Here is a 20,796-nt window from a genome sequence, read left to right as displayed (position 1 = left end):
AACTAAAAATATATATATAAAATATATGCGGTAGAAAATTGAGATCCGGTGCTTATTTATGGTTGGAATTGAATGGGTAATGTTCCATTAAGCTTACATTATCTTATCTCTAATGAATTGGATTGATTTAGTTGGAGAAAACTGAAAAACACCACTATTGAATTTTGTTGAGCTTGGAAAGGCTTCTTTTGGAAGACAAAGTGAGTCTATTGATTTTCTAAGATTTAGGCTGGATCGAACCACTAAAAATTATTGGGATTCATATTTAGAAGGTTGTATAACAAAAAATTAGAGTCAGTTGTAGTTGATTTGGACCAAGGTTGAAGAAAAAAATATATTGGTGAAATTTTTACACGGCAAACTATGGTGATAGTCAAGATTTTGAGGCAAAATTTTGGCGATTCATCAGGATTCTAGCAACTCGTCAAAATTTGGTCACAAATTCCAGGTTATTTTTGTGACAAAGCAAGCATAAATTTGAAATTCGTTAGGATTTCACTACCTAATGTTGGCCTTATATTTTGCTGATCGAAATCTTTAGATAAATTTGGATTTGAGACTAAAATGATTGTTCGTGAATGACATGCCGCACTCTGGTGACTGCAATCGCGCTGATTTCTTCCCATAAATAAGTGGTTTATCCAGTGATTCAAAAAGGAGAGAATGCTTTTGTAATAAATAAATAAATTGGAGCTAAATTCTTGATTAAATATTCAAATGTAACTATTACAAACTAGGAACTTTGTCTAGAACAAGGAAACTGCAGAATTGAATACTAACTGACTAGGATTAGAGATAAGAAGGAAAGATGGGAAACTTGGAGAAGAAGTGGGGAAGAGAACATAGACAATGCTGATTACTAACTGCCTACCCATTTTCCCCATGTTCCCTGCTATTTGTAACCACTCTGAACCCTCTTCCCGATAATTCTTGTGATGAGTCACCCTTCCAAATGAAATCAGTTAGTCTTCTACTAGGTTTTTTAATTCTATTACTTCTTCTTATATTAGTTCCAGGCCCAATATTCTCTTCAAATGACTCCACCCTAGGCCTACACACTTCTTCAGCTGATTCTAAGCCCAATTCTTGAGCTGGATTCATAACATTACCCCCGTCTGAATTGAGAACCTTGTCCTCAAGGTTCAAAGAAGGTGGTTCCAGGTCCTCACTATCAATAATGGGCGTCACCTGCTGATTAGGACGACCTTCACAACGCATCAGCAGAGAAATGTGAAATACAGGATGAATGCGTGAAACACTAGGCAAGTCTAACTTATAGGCTACAGATCCAATCCGTTTGAGCACCTGAAATGGCCCAAAGTACCTGCGGCCCAATTTGTGATGTCGTCGGAGTCTCACTGAATATTTCCTGTAAGGATTTAATTTGACATACGCCCAATCACCTTCTTGGAGTTGAACATCAACCTTGCTTTATCACCTAAGGACTTCATACGATTTTGAGCCTTCAATAAATTTAACTTAAGGATCTCCAGTACTTCGTCTCGCTTAAGCATATATTGCTGCACTAAGTCATCATCCAAACTTCCAAGTATATACCGAGCTACTGTTGGTGGCTCTCTACCGTATAAAACTTGAAACGGAGTCAAACCAGCCGAGGTTTGGAGGGCAGCGTTATACCAAAATTCAACCTAGGGAATCAATGGCACCCATTCATGAGGATTATCCGCAATAAAGCAGCGCAAGAATTGCTCAATACACTTGTTCAAGGCTTCGGATTGGCCATCCGTTTGTGGGTGATACGCTGTACTCATAGCCAGAGTAGTGCCCTGCAACCTATGTATTTCCCGCCAAAAGGATTGGAGGAATCGAGGGTCTCGATCAGTCACTATGACGCGTGGAGGCCCATGGAGCTTGATCACATTAGAAATAAAAGCTACAGCAACAGATTGGACAGAAAACGAAGCTGCCAAGGGAATAAAATTCCCATACTTAGACAATCGATCCACAACAGTCATAATGGTAGCCTTACCCTTCGAGCTTGGCAGGCAAGTGATGAAATCCATGGCAATCTCCTCAAAAACCATTTCTGTAATCGGCAATGGTTGGAGTAGACCGGCTGGAGCATGGTGTGTGTCTTTCATCTGTTGGCAGGTTTGACAGATGGTCACAAAGTTCTTGACATCTTGACGCATATTTTTCCAAAAAAAATTGGAAGATACTCGATGAAAGGTGCGTGCAATTCCGGCGTGGCCACCAAGAGGAGTATCATGGAACTCCTGCATCAGTTTAATGCGTATAGGAGAGTTGCTAGGAAGAACCAAACGTCCCCTATAAAATAAAAGTCCATCCCTGAGAATGTAATCAGCAAATGCTTCAGGTTCCTCTTGCAGCCCGTGCTGGATTTCCAGTAATTCCGGATGATTTTTAGTAGCTTCGCGTACTTCATCGACCCAATCACAGGTGCGGATAGTGATGGCATTAAGGACGGCATCGGGAGGCCTAGATAAAGTATCTGCTGCTTGGTTCTGTTTGCCAGATTGGTAAATAATCTTGAATCATAGCCAACTAACTTTCCCAACCATTTTTGTTGTTCCGGAGTTTGGATGGTCTGCTCAGTGAGGCACTTAAGAGACTGCTGATCAGTAATGATTGTGAAACGACGACTAAGTAAGTATTGTCTCCATTTACCAAATAATTGAGTAATGGCAAACATCTCACAGTGATAAGTAGGAGCCTTTTGCATGCGTGGTCTCAATCTTTGGCTATAATAAGCAAGAGGATGGCCATTTTGGGACAAGACAGCCCCAATTCCTACCCCAGATGCATCAGTTTCCAAAGTGAACCCCTGAGAAAAATTTGGCAATGCTAAGACCGGAGTGCTGCTCAGAAGATGTTTCAAAGTCTCAAAAGCTTGTTGGGCCTGAGTAGTCCAAACGAAAGCCTCCTTGCGTAGTAGATCTGTCAAAGAACTTGAAATCATAGCATAGTGTTTGATGAAACGCCTGTAATATCCAGCCAGCCCCAAAAAACTTCGAACTGTTTTGACATTGTGAGGAATAGGACATTGTTGTATGGCTTCAATCTTGGAGGGATCAACTGCTAGCCCAGATGCAGATATAACATGGCCCAAGTAATCAATTTTCTGCTGGCCAAAGGAACATTTGGGTCGCTTAGCTACTAACTGATGATCACGCAGTAGTTGCAAAACCAATGTTAAATGCTCCAAGTGAAGCGCCCAAGTCTGGCTGTATACTAATATGTCGTCGAAGAAAACCAGAACAAAACGCCGGAGATATGGTCTAAAAATAACATTCATGGTAGCCTGAAAAGTCGAAGGGGCGTTGGACAACTCAAAGGGCATGACCAAAAATACATAGTGTCCTTCGTGAGTGCGAAAAGCAGTTTTGGGTACATCTTCTGGCCGGACACGGATCTGGTGATAGCTGGATAGCAGGTCCAACTTAGAGAAGTACTGGGACCCATGTAACTCATCAAATAGTTCATCTATTGTCGGAATGGGAAATCGATCTCGCACTGTGATTGCATTTAGCGCTCTATAATCAACACAGAAATGCCAACTGCCATCTTTCTTTCGAACCAACAATACATGAGATGAAAATGGGCTATTACTAGGTTGTATGACCCCTCCAGCTAACATTTCAGACACCAGTTGCTCCATAATTTGCTTCTGAAAATACAGATAGCGATAAGGGCGAACATTAACAGGTCCAGATCCTGGAGTCAAATGGATTGCATAGTCCTGAGATCGGACAAGAGGTAAACCTTGAGGCTTTTGGAAAATATCCGCATAATTTTCCAATAGGCTTAGCAAATCAGGGAACTCTTCCATTTGTATCAGAGGTGTGTTATCCATCACCAACAAGCAAAAATATGATGACACTGCATCTGTCTCTGCCAATCATCGTAGAGACTGCAATTGCATCGGTTGAGATTCTATCGGTGGTTCTCTAACTAGTCGGACTGGTGTGCCTTGGAATGTGACTCTTGTGGTATAATCAATCAATATCGGACCAAGTGTAAGCAACCAAGTAATGCCTAGGACGACATCTGATCCATGCATCAGAAGAACATACAAATCCACCACGACAGCATAGTCCTGAATATTGAGCGTGACATTATGAACCAGACCTTCACACCTTAAACGCTGACCACTACCAACCACCACAAAAAATGGTGTAACCGGTGAAACAACCAGGTTAAGGAACTTAGCAGCTCTACTTTGCACAAAATTGTGCGTGCTCCCATTATCCACCATAACCTGTACTGGCATTCCCCGGACCTGACCTTTGAAATGAAGAGACGTTGGAGAATGCCCACCAGCCAGAGCGTGGTATGAAATAGCGGAATGTTGCTGAAGTTCCAAACGTTGAAGCTCCTCTGCGAGAAAATCATCTGAAGTGAAGGTATCTGGCAGCTCAACAATTGATGGTGAATCTTCTAGAAGCAATAACTAAGGAAGAGCTTTACATTTATGCCCAGGAACAAACTTCTCATCACAATTGTAGCAGAGACCTTTTTCTCGTCAGGATTGGAGTTCGAAGGATGTGAGGCGTTTGAGAGGTATTTTAGGTTTAGTGGATGTTGAGGCCTTATTAGTTGGAGTGGTCATGGTTGTATTTGGAGCAGGTAAAAGTGGAGGTTGGGTCCTAGATAAAGCGGGTCGGGCAGGCCCCTTTTCTAACTCAATGCGTTGCTCATGTAAATGGGCTAGTTCCACCATGTCTGACATTGTAGTGGGTTTATGTATTAAAACTGCAGTCTTAATGTCCAACCGGAGGCCTGAAACAAAGAGATAGACCAACCAGGACTCAGAAATATCCTCAATCTCATTAGAGATGGCCTCAAAGCGAGCTTGGTATTCAGCTACTGTTGACTGTTGTCGGAGTTTGGCCAGACGACCCTTAGGTCCCTCAAGATTTTGCTTGCGAAAACGTTGACACAATTTCTCGGCAAAGTGAGGCCAGTCAACTAGTTGCTTATTACGAACAAGCCATCGGTACCATTCCAACCTCTCCGTCCAAGTAAAAAGAGGCCAACGACAGTTGATGAGCAGAGGAAATAGAGTAAAAATCAAAGTACCTCTCTGCTTGAAACACCCAGGCTTCGGGGTTTAGACCACTGAAACGGGGAAGTTCAACCGCAACAGGTTTGTGTCTCATCATCGCCGATGTCGCTGGGCAAGCTCCGTGAGACAAACACACCTCTGCTGAGCGGATACGAGTTGGTTCTACCGTCACTGTCAGCGAGGCTGCGTTAATGAAGTCTTGCAACAGTTTCTGCTGGTTATCAAAAGCAGAACACAGATTCACAACTGTGGAAGAGAGATCTGCAAACTCCTGTTGAGAAACACCATTATCAGCAGATTTGAGTTTTGAATCACTCATGGAGTCCGCTGGATGAAAGCACCAATGTAACAAATAAATAAATTGGAGCTAACTTCTTGATTAAATATTCAAATGCAACTATTACAAACTAGGAACTTTGTCTAGAACAAGGAAACTGCAGAATTGAATACTAACTGACTAGGATTAGAGATAAGAAGGAAAGATGGGAAACTTGGAGAAGAAGTGGGAAAGAGAACATAGACAATGCTGATTACTAACTGCCTACCCATTTTTCCTATGTTCCCTGCTATTTGTAACCACTCTGAACCCTCTTCCCGATCATTCTTGTGCTAGTCACCCTTCCAAATGAAATCACTTAGTCTTCTACTGGGTTTTTTAATTCTATTACTTCTTAGATTAGTTCAAGGCCCAATATTCTCTTCAAATGACTCCACCCTAGGCCCACACACTTCTTCAGTTGATTCTAGGCCCAATTCTTGAACTGGATTCATAACAACTTTGTTAAAGCAAAAGCATCTGTAAATTGTACGTATGTATGAACATTATTATAATGGATTTTACTAACTTTGATTCCAAAAGTTAGTTCATGAGATGAAGAGTTACAAATCGCTTATAAGCTACCAAGATCTTCGTCTCTTGTCCGACTCTACGAATGAAAACTTATACTATAACATTACATTATCAACATTTATATAGTACTAGTAAGTTTAACTGGGATCTCTAACGTACACGAACCAGAGCAGATATAAACAGTGGCAGATCCACAAGGAGTTTTATGGGTGCTTAAGCACCCATTGCCTTTGACCAAACTTAATAGATTTACATGGGTAATTATAAAAAAATTTAGATAAATATTGAGTCAGCATCCATTACTAAATTCATTTTTCCTCTTTTTCTGATATTTTTACCAGTGAGCACCCACGACTTTGAAATCTTGGATCTTCACCGGATATAAAGCAATATTTGCCATTTATGTCTGGACCTCTAATTTATTGATTTGTTAACTACTAAGCTGAACATCCAGCAAAAAGGCTGGACCCATTGGAAATATCCATTTTTCTTCTAATCTACTTTAGATATCCAAATCTAATCTATTCTATTCAATTACCACCTAGAGGACAAGTCACGAAATGGATATCCTTCCACTCTCATTGTCACTGAAAACGGCTATGACACAAGAATTCTTTTTCATACTCCACAAAACATCTTCCAGGAAGTGAAGATGTAAATATCAATTTTGTGGTGACACAGGTTAACAAAGAGATCATTGAAAGGATAGAGTTTTTACAAGAGTCTAGGAAAGCACATCAATGTATATTTTTGATTCACAAATTATGTAACTAGTTGCTGGTTTTATTGGAGGCCTAGTTAATCATGTTACTCTTCCAGGAAGATGGACATGTGTAGGTGCTCTTTAGGTGTAATTGTTTGGTTGTTAATGGTAATATTTCACAGTTATTACGAAAAAAAAAAAAAAGGAAGAAGAAAAGAAAGAGGGAAACAGACCTATAATTACATGTATCTATCGAGTACACAAAGCTTTTACTTAGTATTGTACTGAATATCTCATACTGATCCCTTCTTTTTCTTCTTTTCTTTTACTATTTTGCGCTTTCAAATAAGTATAAACGATCAATCCTCTGGAGCAATTTTGTTACTGTGACAAAACTTTGATGGTAATGACCATAAATTTTTCCTCAAGCACCCTCGATTTATCTACACCAGTGCAAAGAAAAGATATAAAGGAAGAAAAAGAACTACATATATCCCACTTCATCTTCAAATGGTTTACTGCCATGAGAGCCCCATTGTGTGGTTATAACCATATGTACTGGTATTACCATTTCTTTTGACTTTCCAATGCTGTGCTGGATTTGCTTAAATTCTCAAAAAAATTCCTTCCATCAGAATCAAAGTCAAAAACTGTACTCTGTCCCGGTCTATTTTCCTCATCAAGGTCCAGGAGAGAAGCTTCACCTTCTAGAGCACGAACTACCTGAAGAAATTTTTATACCTGTCTTTAGCCTTTTTGTTTTTTGGTAGGTGGTGCGTAAAGTTATGTAAGAAGCAAAGTATTGGTCTATAAAGTGCTGCGAAGAAGTCTACCAGCACCAAAGAAAAGAAAATTGAAAAGAAGAAGATATAATTACCTGACTCATCCGTGGTCTTTTCCATGATGAATGGCGTACACAAGCAGCAGCACAAGCAACCATGTTAGCCATCTCTTCACCGTTGTAATTTTGTCCTAGACATGGATCCACTAGAGAGTCAAAGTTTCCATCTTCCAACGCTCTTCTAAGCAAAGGCCTTGCCTGCATCAGAAAGAGAGAACAGTCTTCTTATGCTAGCTATGTACAAATGTTATACTATAAGAAAAGAGCGAAACGAGCTGACAACAATGATATGCATATCCTTGAAACTACATTGAAGCAGAGGCCTAGAGATACTTCTAGTTCCCAAAATATTTTGTTATTTTCCTATGAGAAACGAACAAGCTGACGAAGTTATTGTTTGTGTAAATCTAGTTGATAAATGACGTTCAGAAATAACTACAGCAAAAACCATGAACATGAAAACCAGAAACAAAAGTTACTGTTAATTGATTATATTGGATATATATCAGAATGGTTCCTAACTAAAAAATTTGATAATAATGCTGATATTAGACACTAAAAGACAGAATTAATTTTGTCTGTGAGGAAGCCACATGCAAGAAGCTCCCAATGAAATCATTCTTCCTGAACTCAATTTAGAATTAATTTACGTAAGAAATTCTGATAAATTGAGGGACTTAAGCAGCATTAATAATAATAATCCTGTGGAGATCAACAAAATGATTTTAGGAACTCTATATCTCAAAAATTACCAAGAAAAAGGGTTAAACTGATACATGTCATGATTGCGGATTCATGGTAAACTCCATACTTTAAGGAAATACTGAGATTTTGGACAATCTAATAGTAGTTGCAAGAGATGCAACAGAAAATTTTCAGATAGGTTCCATACTCAAAGGGGGTGTTGTCTAAATCCAAATCTTTTTGGTACAAGGATGACAAAGTTCTTCCGGTTTCTTCTATGATGGCCTTGTATTTTTTTGCCTTTCGCTTCACAGTGATGAAATTTTAAAGAACACTAGGTCCTTTGGATTTGCTCATCTCTTTCGTAAAGGAAAAAATGTGATTTTTAGGCAGAGGCTTTTTCATGATTGCGTTTTCTTCATTTCTGTAAGAGGCTGATTTCAAGTGATACTGACTGCTGCCATCTATAAAATTCTTGGCCTTTATCATTCACAAAAAGGGGCAAAAAAGGAAGAAAGGAAAAGAATACCCAGTTGCTTCTAAAACCACCAATAATAGACGTTCCAAAGGATCGAGAGATATTTAGAAAGGCAAACTTATGGCACCAGTGCCTTGAAACAATATAGTCGATAGCTTGTTTAGGATAAGACTATAGCAAGATGAATGTCATTCCGTATTGAGGATATGATTAGTTTACCGCAAGGCACAAGGTAGTCGGACAGAAAGTAAGTTTCAGCATTATGTTATCTAACAAGTTATGAAGTTGCGCATAAACTTTTTACTCATCCATCTAATTGCACATAAGTGTGTTAGGCGCTTAAGAATGCTGAATAGCAATCAAGAATATGGAGCATTTCACATACCCAGATGACCAAACTGCTGCATGCGGAAGATTCAGTTGAGATTATAGGCGGACGCCCTGTAATTAACTCCAGAAGCATGACCCCAAATGAGAAGATATCCGACTTATCTGAGGCCTTTCCACTCTGTGCATACTCCGGGGCCAGATACCTGCAAGATGTCGGCTAGTAAGGAAAAATCAAGGCAACGCAAGATCTAAGAATCCCAAGACTATCAGACACGTGAAAACAATGGTAAAGTCCTATGCACTCTCTTCAAAATTTTATCCTCAGAGGGCAGGAAAACCTCTGTTGTTACCCTGAGAGGAATCACTGCATCATGAGCAGGTTGACCATAAATCAAGGTCATCCAATTCATCAATGTCGTTACAGTTTCCCAGATTTGAGAGTCCTATTCTAACTCAATTGTTTTGTTGGTATCTGATCATGATATCAGTTTGCAAGCTAAATGGAAAAGAAGTGACAGCAATACTGAAATTATAGGAAGAGCATAGCCTATGCTAAGTATGAGGTTCAGCAAAGAGTACAAATGCCAGTAACTTAGGACGAGGGAGTTACAAGTTTTTACTTAATAATCGTAGCACAGACTTGTCCACCCAGTATATTGACCTGTACATAGAGATAATTTTGCTTTTTCTACGCTGATCTTGTCAAATCTTTTTATTCATTATAACATAGACAAGGTCAATGAAACTCACCCGAAAGTTCCCACCACTCTAGTGGAGACATGACTAATATGATGGTTTGAATCAGACAAGAACTTGGCAAGTCCAAAGTCAGCAACCTGGATACAAATCAAAGTTTTCCATTCATGTTAATGAAGTTGTGAGGAAATATACATACTTTGTCGTCACATGAAAAAATATTAAAGAAACAAAAGAAGAATCAATAATGCAGTTACATGTTACAGCTGTGTAGATGCTCATTTGGGTCAAATTAATCTCATCATATAGATTTTAATATTCAAGAGCAAAAAACATTTACATCAACAGCTGATTCTAGGTGCACTCAGAAGCCAGTTGTCGATAGAAGAATGCAGCCTGACCTTTTTTGACAGTAACGATAGAACAGAAAACATAGTGGCAATACCAGAAATTTTTATACAAAGTTACCTTAGCTTCAAAGTTAGAATCAAGAAGAATATTAGCTGCTTTGATATCACGATGAATGATAGTGGGGTTACCTGCAGCCACAAGTTTGTATCTTCAAACCAAGATTACATGTGATTGCTAAACCAAAAGAAGGGATATTTATTATTCTACTTAAGTTAATTTAAGCAACCATAATCAAACTGCCCAACCATTTCATGTTATTTAAGACCACTTGACAAAGCACAAAGATAGAATGACGTCTATATTAAATTGGTAGTGGTAGGAGAAATTATACTATAATATTTGATTTCATATTCGACAGGAAAAAAATGTAGCTAAATTTTCTATTGTTCGAGGACATTGAGTTACTCAAATTATGAATGAACCAAAAGACTATGAAGTCTTTGTATATAAGTTTGTCAATTAATTTGGGACATTTCAGAAGGAAACATGATACATAAAGTGAGATGGAGTGAGTACAGTTTCTCTAATAGATATTCATGTGATATCTTTGACAAATTAAGAATTGTGACGGGCTTCTTCTACTCATCTGCAGGCCATAGAATCTAGGTATCCAGGCCTCAAACCTTGAAGAGATTCAGAACTGAGATGGTATTTTAGAAATGGGAATCAATGGTATCTATTGGGAGGGTGAAAATTAGATTTTCATCTATTACAGGAGAAAAACTGAAGATAAAGAGGTAATGACTATAAAACCATTTATGCAACCCAACTCGTCACAGTCAACAAGCACGCAGAGAAGAGTTTCCTTGGTGAACATGTTAAAAACAGTAAGTTGATAATAAATTGGTAAAGGTGAATTCCATAGAAAAATTGGTAACGGTAAAAAGTATCCAAACCACTTATTGTACCCCTTTGGACGCATCTAGTCAATTGACAGAAAAACATGCAAATTAGGAACAAAAATAGGAGGCCAAGGCAGAGACAAAGAGCACACTCACAGTCTTCATGCAGATATGCCAATCCTTTGGCTGACCCTATAGCAATTTTTATTCTAGATGCCCATTCCATAAAGGACTGTGCTGCCCCTGCATACCAAACAATTTGTTTTCATAAGCAGCTTGGTAGAAGGACATTTATATCAGAGGAACCAATTCACTCTATTTTAAAGTGATACAAGAGCTAAAACAAAATTTTAAAAAAATACATGCATCAGGATGAATGGGAACATCCATTACACTAAGCCTTAAAATTACTGATGAAAAAATAACACATCTACTGCATGGAACCCATGGACGATACTCCACCAAATGTACTCACATAGAGAGTGTTAGTACAAGGCATACTAATCTATGAAGATGCTGGAAAAACAAGTGACAGATACCACGACGAACCAATTATACCTAAACTATGGAAATAATGTGGAAAATTGCAATTGAACTGCAAGGACAGCTGAACATATCAAAAGATGGTCTTTCCAAAAGGATAGAAACCGCAGTTCTTTAACATGCAAGATTATAGGGCTTCAGAACACAAAAGTCGAATGGATTTGCAAGCTCTTCTATTATCTTCTCATGTTAAAAAGCATGGTTTCATGTAGTTCTAGGCCACCTTTGTGTGTGGTATAGGCATAGACCACCAAGGAACCTACTCTACAAGGCTTGGTTAAGTATCCCCTTAAAGATTGTCCATTTGGTATAGACCTTTTAGCTCTTGAGGTGTAAGTGTCTAACAAAGCTTTGAAAGAGCAGGACAGAGGTAAGCTGGAGTAAGGAAGTCATAAATGTCATGTTAAGGTAGAGTTTATTTTAGCCCCAAGTATCATATCATATTAGAGATATCTAAGCTTCTTCCAATCAATCTGTTGGTGTATAAATATTAGCAGAATTCGAATAATGATTTAGCTGGTAACCAAATCTTATTGACACACTGATTCTTCAAACTTCCAGAATAAAGAACATACCATGTAAATGATATTCTAAGGTCCTGTTGGGAACAAATTCGTAAACAAGCAACCTCTTCACTCCAGTCATGCAGTATCCAACCAAAGAAACAAGATGTTTATGATGGACTCGGCTGATAGTCTCTACTTCTGCTTGAAATTCACGTTCCCCTTGATGGCTACCAACCTTCAACTGTTTAACTGCTATCTCTCTTCCTGTAGGAAGGACTCCTTTGTGCACATACCCAAATCCACCTTCACCTAGAAGGTTGGATGTAGAGAATCCACTAGTTGCTGACCACAACTCTTCATATGTGAAATTGCCACCCGAAACAGCTAAGTCCACTATGTGGTCTTTTGGTGAAAAACGAGTTTCAACATCAAGATTATTGGAATGAGCATTGTTGTCAAAGCAGTGAAGTGGACGGAAGGGTATCACTTGCTTGGGGGAAACAGGAGAACCATTTGCTGCATTATGCTGTTTAAAACTTTGATGCAGATCATGGTACAAGTCATCTGATGAATCAACCGAAACAATTAGCAAATGAAAATACCAAGTTGAACTCATAAATCTTAGGGAACAACAATTTTGAACTCGTGCTGATAGATTAAGCTGCTAATATTTATAATCAACAATTTAAACACCATTCTACAGAATGCAATTTGAAATCAATGGAAACAAATTCTAAGCAAAGGAGTCTGCCTATACAACATTTGAGCATTATATCTGGTCAGACGGAAAGTTTTCCATTTAGGAGATTAATGTTCCTAACTGTCACATTTCCGGAAATAATGACTTTGGTTTCTAAAGTACCTTTTACCAGACATTACACTTCTTTTAGATTAACTTCGATAATTAAATTTTCAATAGCTGAATGTAGAGGTAAAAGTCATTACTTAATATGGAAATAGGATTAATAATAATTTGTATCCCTACTAAATCATAAGACAAGAATAATATAGTTAAATAGCTATTAGATTATCTTCGAAATAGCAAAAGTTTGCCAGATAAAGTAACAACTCTAAACCAACATTTCTTTGCAAAATGTCAGGCTAGCAAGGAAATAAACAACTGCTAATAAATAGAATACTAAAAGCTTGATGAATACAGAAAAAGAGATCCTAAAACCGGTAGAGGATTTGGCATGATAAAAATTATTTTCAGGAAACTTCCTTTATTTATAGGTTGGAAGTTTTCTTTTTCAAATGTTATAATTTTTACTGTAGTATCACTTATTTCAAATAATAACAAATTAGAGAACATTTTGTTGTTATGATATATTGACATGTAAGCAGGTGACTAAATTATATTCAACCAAACACTAAAAAAAAATAAAAATTTATTTAAATTAAAATATTTTCCTCCGTACGATACAGAAAAAGCTTACCTTTTTGCCGTGGAGATTCATGATCGTGTAATTTTCCATTTTTAATCTTATTCCTGTAACAAACGAAAAGTATTACTACAGCAACAATGAAGAAAGCTCCGGTGACGCCTACAGAAATTCCAATTACTCCTCCGATTGATGTACTTGACGACGAGTGAACTTTAAGCGGCGGCTGCGGCGAGGTTTCATCAGAAACTGGTGTTGACGAATCATTTGCAGGAAACGAGAACGCCGTTACCGGCGGCGGTGGTGTTGAAAGTACTGGAATAGGCATCGGTAACGGAGGAGTAAATATCGCCGGCGGTGGTGGTTGTAAAGTTACTTTGTAATCAATAGGTTCAAATATTGGCTTCAATGCCACGTCCGCGGATAACGGAGCCGGCGACGGCGCTGGTTGTGAAAGTGAAAAGTTCACGACTGTTGGCGGCGGTTTAGGAGTGGCTGTTGAATACAGTGGTGGTAAAGTGATACCATTTTCACCTTCCGGCGGTGGAGATGCCGGAAAAGGTGACGGTGGCGGTGAATGTGAAGGCATTGGAATTATGGAGTGGAAGTGAAAGGTGCATGGAGAATTAAGAAGATGATTAAGAGTTAATTAACATGTATAGTTAGTTCCTAATACAACTGCTTAAGTAGTGGACGTGCGTAAGTACACTACTACTACTACTGTGACCTGTATCAACACTCGAGTGCCTTTTATTTGTTTGTCATTTCGTTTTCTTTTTTCGTCTTTTTCTCTTCAATCTTGTTGAATAAATATCAAATTTTATTACTAGTAGAAAGTTTTGTTTTCCGTTTTGTTTTGCCAGAAAATTGGTGGTTCAATTTTAAAACTCAACACCAATAAACATTTGGCCTCATTTTACACGCATATGATTATTACGCTTATTTTTTATGACAGTATTATGTGAAAAATATCTTTTTTTTTCCTTTGAAAATTTAAATATATCACTGACTCACTAATATAATATTTCAATCTTCGGCATACGGATTGAGGAATGGAGTATATCTTATCAGACTTGTGGGGCGCCTGAATTTTTTTTCCATTTTTTATGTCAAATAGAGTTAAAAGAAAAATAATGAAGTTCATAAGTGCTGAAACAACTTCGTGTGAAGGTGATCTAGAAAATTGTTTATTGGAATTTTCATATTATCTCGTCAGAAATGGATACTTTAGCTAAGATAAAAACTTGAAACATGTGTAATCTTTTTTCTATTTAATTGAATTATAAAAATAGTTGCATATATAGGAAGAGCAAATTAAAGTAAGCATGTGTAATCTTTTTTCTATTTAATTGAATTATAAAAATAGTTGCATATATAGGAAGAGTAAATTAAAGTAAGCCATATCTATATTCTATATATATTATTAAAAGGAGAGGAAAAAGCCCTCTCCTTAAGCCAAGTGGCAACCTAAAAAAATGCCACATGGCATAATTAGTTTTTAGTTTATAATTAGTTATTGGTTATTATTTTTGAATTTAAATATATATAAAACGAAAATAACAAAATAAAATAAAAAACTACCATATATATATATATATATATATATATATATATATATGTATTAATTGGTTACTTTATTTGGATTAATAAATATAGATATCTTATAATCTATATATTATTAAAAGGAGAGGAAAAAGCCCTCTCCTTTTAATAATAAAGTAATATGCTAATAAATATTTCTATTAAAAATGTAATAACATTAAATATTAGATGATATAATAAAGAAAAATACATAACAAAAAATTTATTCAATGCGCTCCCTGTATAAGTCCCGACAGTTTAAAAAAGATTTTATTCATTAAAATTTAGATAATATTATTAAGAACAACAGAATAAAATTTAAAACATCCAGAAGAATAGAATCAGTAAACGTCCAAGATGATCTGATGTCAAGAAGCTGAGAACAGTCTTTCAGCCAGTCCGTAATTTGTTGAATAATAGCAGCCGGTTGAGATATTGAGTTTTCTAATTTACTGCTATTGCCTTCCTTCCAGAGTTCCCAAACTGAAAAAATAGTAAGCATAGACGTGACGTAGCCAACTTGGTATTTCCTGCGAGATCTGTTAACTGATCTGATAGGTCCAACAAACAATAAATTATAACAAATATCTAAATTCTAAATAAAAAAATCAAAAATAATAGACTAAGATTCTAAATATAAATAAAGGATAATAAATAAACGGGATCTTCTTTTATTCGAAACGTCTCGTGATCTTCAACCAATTATGCGCTTCAATATAATTACCGGGAAAAATATTTTATTAGTAATAAATTATATATCTTCTCATATATTACAAAAAGAAAGCGAATACTAAACAATGGCTAATATAATAAAGAAAAATATAGAACAAAAGTTATTGGTTAATATTTTTGAATTTAAATTATAATATAAAAATGAAAATAATAAAATAAAATAAAAACTAACACACACACACACACACACACACACACACACACACATATATATATATATATATATATATATATATATATATATATTTTAATTGATTACTTTATTTGAATTAATAAATATAGATATCATATAATTAACTATAATTAAAAAAACAAAAAATAAATATATAAAATAATAGCTACCCATTCAAATTGGGTGGGAGTAGTTTCAAGTTGGAGTTTATAAATTATCTTAAAATAAAAAAGCAAAAAAAAAATTAGCTATAAAAAAAACGAAAGAAAGAGAAGAAAAACTACCCATTCAAATCGGGAATGTAGTTTCAAGTTGGAGTTTTAAAATAATTTTAAAATAAAAAACCAAAATTAAAAAAATAATAAATTAACAATTCAAATTGGGGGTTAGTTTCAAGTTGGAGTTTTAAAATTATTTTAAAATAAATAAAACGAAAATAAAGACATAAAAAACTTTCAGAGAAAAATATTTAATAAAGTACTATGCTAATAAAACTTTCTATTAACAATGTAATAATATTAAATATTAGATGATAATAAAGAAAAATACATAACAAAAAAGTTATTCAATGCGCTTCCTGTATAAGTCCCGTTAGTTTAACAGAGATTTTATTCATTAAAATTTAGATAATATTATTAAGAACAATAGAATAAAATTTAAAATAAAAAAAATATTTCAACAGTAATAATTATAAATCTTCTCATATATGACAAAAGGAAAGCGAATATTAAATATTGGTTAAAATAATAAAAAATATATAGAACAAAAAAATTATTCACTAACTATATAAGTACCTTTGATTTAATAGAGATTTCATTATTGGGTATATCGTATTGACAAGTAAGATGACAATTGAATTTTATTAAAGCAATACAATCTAATAGGATCAAATAAGCCCTATCATAATTTAATTTAATTAATATTTTTTAATACTGACCGTGCATCGCGCGGGTACGACTACTAGTAATTATTTACGAGTATTCTGTAAAACATTTGAAATGAATTCCTTTTTAAAATAGAGAGAGAAAATTCTCTTTCCTCTTTCTCTGCTCACCCACACCCTTGAACACTACAAACAATTCCCAGGAATGAACCCTAGAAATTCACCTCAGACTCCCATTCCACCTAAACCACCAGACATATTTATTGATCATTCAATGTCCAATAATCACTCCACCCCTATTACTCTAACCGATGCCTCGTTCAAAGACAAATTACTCTCCCAGAAAAATATAACGGACGCTCCAATTAATTCAAACAACAATATGTTTGATTATTCTGAGCCAATGAGGGATGACTCCTCCCATGAACCTCTCTCCTCTTAATTAAAATAAATTTCTCTAACAGATGAAGACAGAGGAAGAATGTACACACCCTGTCAGTTCTCTTTGATAATCAAACTGTTAGGTAAAAGAGTCGTCCACTAGTACCTCAAAAAAAATATCTAAGACCTTTGGAAACCAAATGAACCCTTTTCGTTAATAGACCTAGGATCAGACTTCTACGTAGTTAAGTTTACCAAGGAAGAAAATATGGCAAAAGCTCTACAACAGGCCCCTTGGTTTATTAATGGACATTATCTCTCTGTTCGAAGGTGGGGGCCTAATTTTGTTTCTAGCAAAGCTAAAGAAGTCTACTCAGCTGTCTGGGTTCACCTTCCACAGTTACCCACAGAGTTCTATGATGGAATAGTGCTTGGAAGGATTGGAAACTCAATTGGCAAGCTGCTACGCGTAGATGCTTGTACAAGCTCAACAATCAGAGGAAGATATGCGAGACTATGTGTGCAAGTACCACTAGACCAGCCGGTCCAAACGGCAATTCAAATTGGCTCTCATATACAACAACTACTGTATGAAGGTGAGAATTTTTTATGTAAGGCCTGTGGTAGACTGGGTCACAAAGCACCATCATGCTCCTACCCTACAATAGACACACTGAAGCACACACAAGAAGGCCCCTGGGTCATCTCCTCCAACTCCACAGACAAGGGGAAAGCAGTTGAGGATCAATGGCAAACAGTGTCATTTCCCAAAGGGAACAAACACAAACGATACACTGCCAATTCACCAAAGGTCAAAATTCAAGAAACACCACCAGGTATCAATGTCAATATATTTGATGTAACATCAGGTAAATTTCTAAATACTCAAAAACTAGCTTTTAAGCCTAAAAACACTGATACTACTCAAGAATGGGACAAACTATAAATCTTTTAAAAAGACTAACAATCTTAATACAAATACTACCACGTCTATTCACACCTCTAATAAGTTTTCATCTCTACACACTGAAAATAATGTTTTAACACCTGTGGATGAATCTGTCCTAATGGATTTGGATGGAAAAATCCATAACCAATTCGCAGAACTTGCTCATTCTTTTCCTCTATGAAACCCTTCCCCTACTCCCCAACTTGGGTCTCCACGTGGCCAAAAGGCTGCATGCAGCCATACCACTCAAAGTAAAACAGCGGCCCCACCCCCTAATCACCTAACAAGCGTGCCATCTCCTCTTCCACTAATGACTCATAATTCCCCTAATACATCCCTAGATAACTTGTCATCTAATTCCTGCCACGTGGCCATGCAAACCAACTCCCCAATTACGGATAACCCATGGTTGAAAGTAATTGATCAAAACATGCAAACTCAATCTCCTATAATAGATACTCAATCATTGCCTCACGAACCCCAATCCCTCCTTGTCATTACATCTTCCCCTTCACAATATGAATCCACTACAACCCCTCACACGCAGGAGAATACCACTGAATCAGCTTTCCCTCACCAACATCCATCCATACTGTCCAGAATGGACAACCAAATACCAAACCCGAATCTCCCGATATATGTCACCAATGCCCTTGTAACAACCCGGCCGGTCATTTTAAGAATTTACGCCTCGATCCCCTATTAATTGCTTTCTCTGTGTTTGTTTCTGCTATTGTGAGTTGCTGGGAGGGTTTATATGGAGTTCCGGAGAGTTTTGGGACACTTAGTCCCTAAATGAGAGTTTAAGCTTTAGAATTTAGGCCGTAGTCAGAGCAGTGTAAAGACGGCCTTGGAATGGAATTCCGACGGTTCCGTTAGCTCCGTTGGGTGATTTCGGGCTTAGGGGCGTGTTCGGATTGTATTTTGGGGGTTCGTAGCTTAATTAGGCTTGAAATGCCGAAAGTTGAATTTTTGAAGTTTCCGGTTCGATAGTGAGATTTTGATATCAGGGTCGGAATGGAATTTCCGGAAGTTAGAGTAGGTTCGTTGTGTAATTTGGGACGTGTGTGCAAACTTTCAAGTCATTCGGACAAGGTTTGATAGACTTTTTGATCAAAAGCGAAATTCGGAAGATTCTTGGAACCTTAGGCTTGAATCCGATGTTATTTGGTTGATTCGATATTGTTTGAGGTGTTTTGAAGATTTGTATAAGTTTGGATAGTGGTAAACTAATTTCGATACTCACCTTTTTGGTGCCAAAGGCCTACCCTTCCACTTTATAAGAAGTTCTAAAGGAGCAAGCAAAAGACGAAGCAGTAACTTACTATACCTTACCTCCTTGTGCCCATAGCTTGACCTCCGCCTTTTTCTACCTGCACGGATGAATGACTTGTTCGTGCTTTTGGTTGAGGTCCCGGGGGCCTCGGGGTGATTTCGAATGGTTAATAGGGAGTTTGGAGTTGGGAATTTGATGCTGAAGCTGCTGAGTTTTTCTGTCATAACTGCACCTGCGGTTAGGGGGCCGCAGGTGCGATGACCGTAGAAGCGAGATCAATGCCGCAGATGCGGCCACAGGTGAAGGCAGCAGAGACGGCAGAAGCGGGAGGTGTGCCGCACCTGCGGGACCGCAGATGCGGAATCTAGGTCGCAGGTGCGGAGAAAAGGGGACTTAAGTGAAAACCGCAGAAGCGGTAGCGTAGAAGCGGAAATGGACCGCAGTTGCGAGAAACCTGGGCCAGAAAGTATACAAAGATTTCCTTCGCGAATTTGGGTTATTTTTCATAATATTTCAACGGGAACAAGCTTTGGAGAGCGAATTTCAAGGGAGATTTTCAGAGGGATTCATTGAGGTAAGGTCCTTGGTTCCTAAGATCGTTATTATGGTGGTGATTTTTATCGTTGTTAGCATGAAATTTAAGGGGAAAATCAGTGGTAAATTGTGGGTTAGGGCTTGGTTCATTGGAGAGCTTTGAGTGGTGATTTGAGGGACCATTTGGGGTCCGATTTTGGTACTTTTGGTATGACTGAACTCGTGATAGTGTGAATATTCCGAATTTGTAAATCTTACCCGATTCCGAGACGTGGGCTCGGGGGGGGGGGGGGTTGGTCATTTTTTCTAATTTCGCGTATTAGCTTAGAATTAATTAGTTGAGTTAGTTACTTGAAGTGTTATTTACATTATACAACTACTTTGAATAGATTTGTTCCATTTGGAGTCGGATACTCACGGCAAGAACGTGGTTTCGGGTTGATTTTGAGTCAGTTCGAGGTAAGTGGCTTGTCTAACCTTGTGTGGGGGAACTCCCCTTAGGATTTGGTACTGTGATATTTGAAATGCCTTGTACGTGAGGTGACGAACGCGTACTTGTGCTGATTGTTGAAAATCTTATTTTTCATTTAAGTACCTATACTTCGTATTTTACTTCACTGTTTTACACTACTTGAACTTTGAGCTTACTGTTAGCTTAGGAAAGCATGCCTAAATGAGTAAATTGCTTACTTGCTCAAACTGTCTTATCTAAACTCTGTGCAGTATGCAAGGTTAGAATTACCTGTCTATTTTGACATTAAATTGGTTTGAGTTGATTATTCTTCTGTTGTTGTTGCGTGTTTACATTGGGACTATGGGAGGTTCCCGGTAGATCCCCCTTGTCTATTTTATTTGGGACTACGGATGTGGTATTCCGATAGATCCCCCTGCACAGTGATATGGACTAAGAGACGACACCCGGGAGATCAACTAATTATTTACTTTTGGGGCTATAGGACGGGATCCTGGTTGACC

The 20,796-nt window shown here is 37.2% G+C and overlaps 2 protein-coding genes across 2 annotated transcripts; one reads left to right on the top strand and one right to left on the bottom strand.

Annotated features, from left to right (window-relative positions):
- On the bottom strand, positions 6,910-13,975 carry LOC109233282 (proline-rich receptor-like protein kinase PERK1). Its single transcript, XM_019399096.1, has 8 exons — positions 13,368-13,975; positions 12,001-12,495; positions 11,039-11,125; positions 10,098-10,168; positions 9,684-9,769; positions 8,989-9,136; positions 7,478-7,639; positions 6,910-7,323 (listed from the first exon to the last, which is right to left on the bottom strand). The coding sequence occupies exons 1-8, from the start codon at positions 13,900-13,902 to the stop codon at positions 7,165-7,167; spliced, it is 1,743 nt and encodes a 580-aa protein (XP_019254641.1). The 5' UTR covers positions 13,903-13,975; the 3' UTR covers positions 6,910-7,164.
- Positions 17,331-20,557, top strand: LOC109233709. Its single transcript, XM_019399575.1, has 3 exons — positions 17,331-17,931; positions 19,530-19,617; positions 20,545-20,557. Exons 1-3 carry the CDS (start codon positions 17,331-17,333, stop codon positions 20,555-20,557), a joined length of 702 nt encoding a protein of 233 aa, XP_019255120.1.

Source organism: Nicotiana attenuata, chromosome 10 (assembly GCF_001879085.1).
Source record: "Nicotiana attenuata strain UT chromosome 10, NIATTr2, whole genome shotgun sequence".
Classification (NCBI taxonomy): Eukaryota; Viridiplantae; Streptophyta; class Magnoliopsida; order Solanales; family Solanaceae; genus Nicotiana; species Nicotiana attenuata.
The sequence above is the reverse complement of the archived record's forward strand: the minus strand, read 5'-3'. Positions and strand labels throughout refer to the sequence as shown.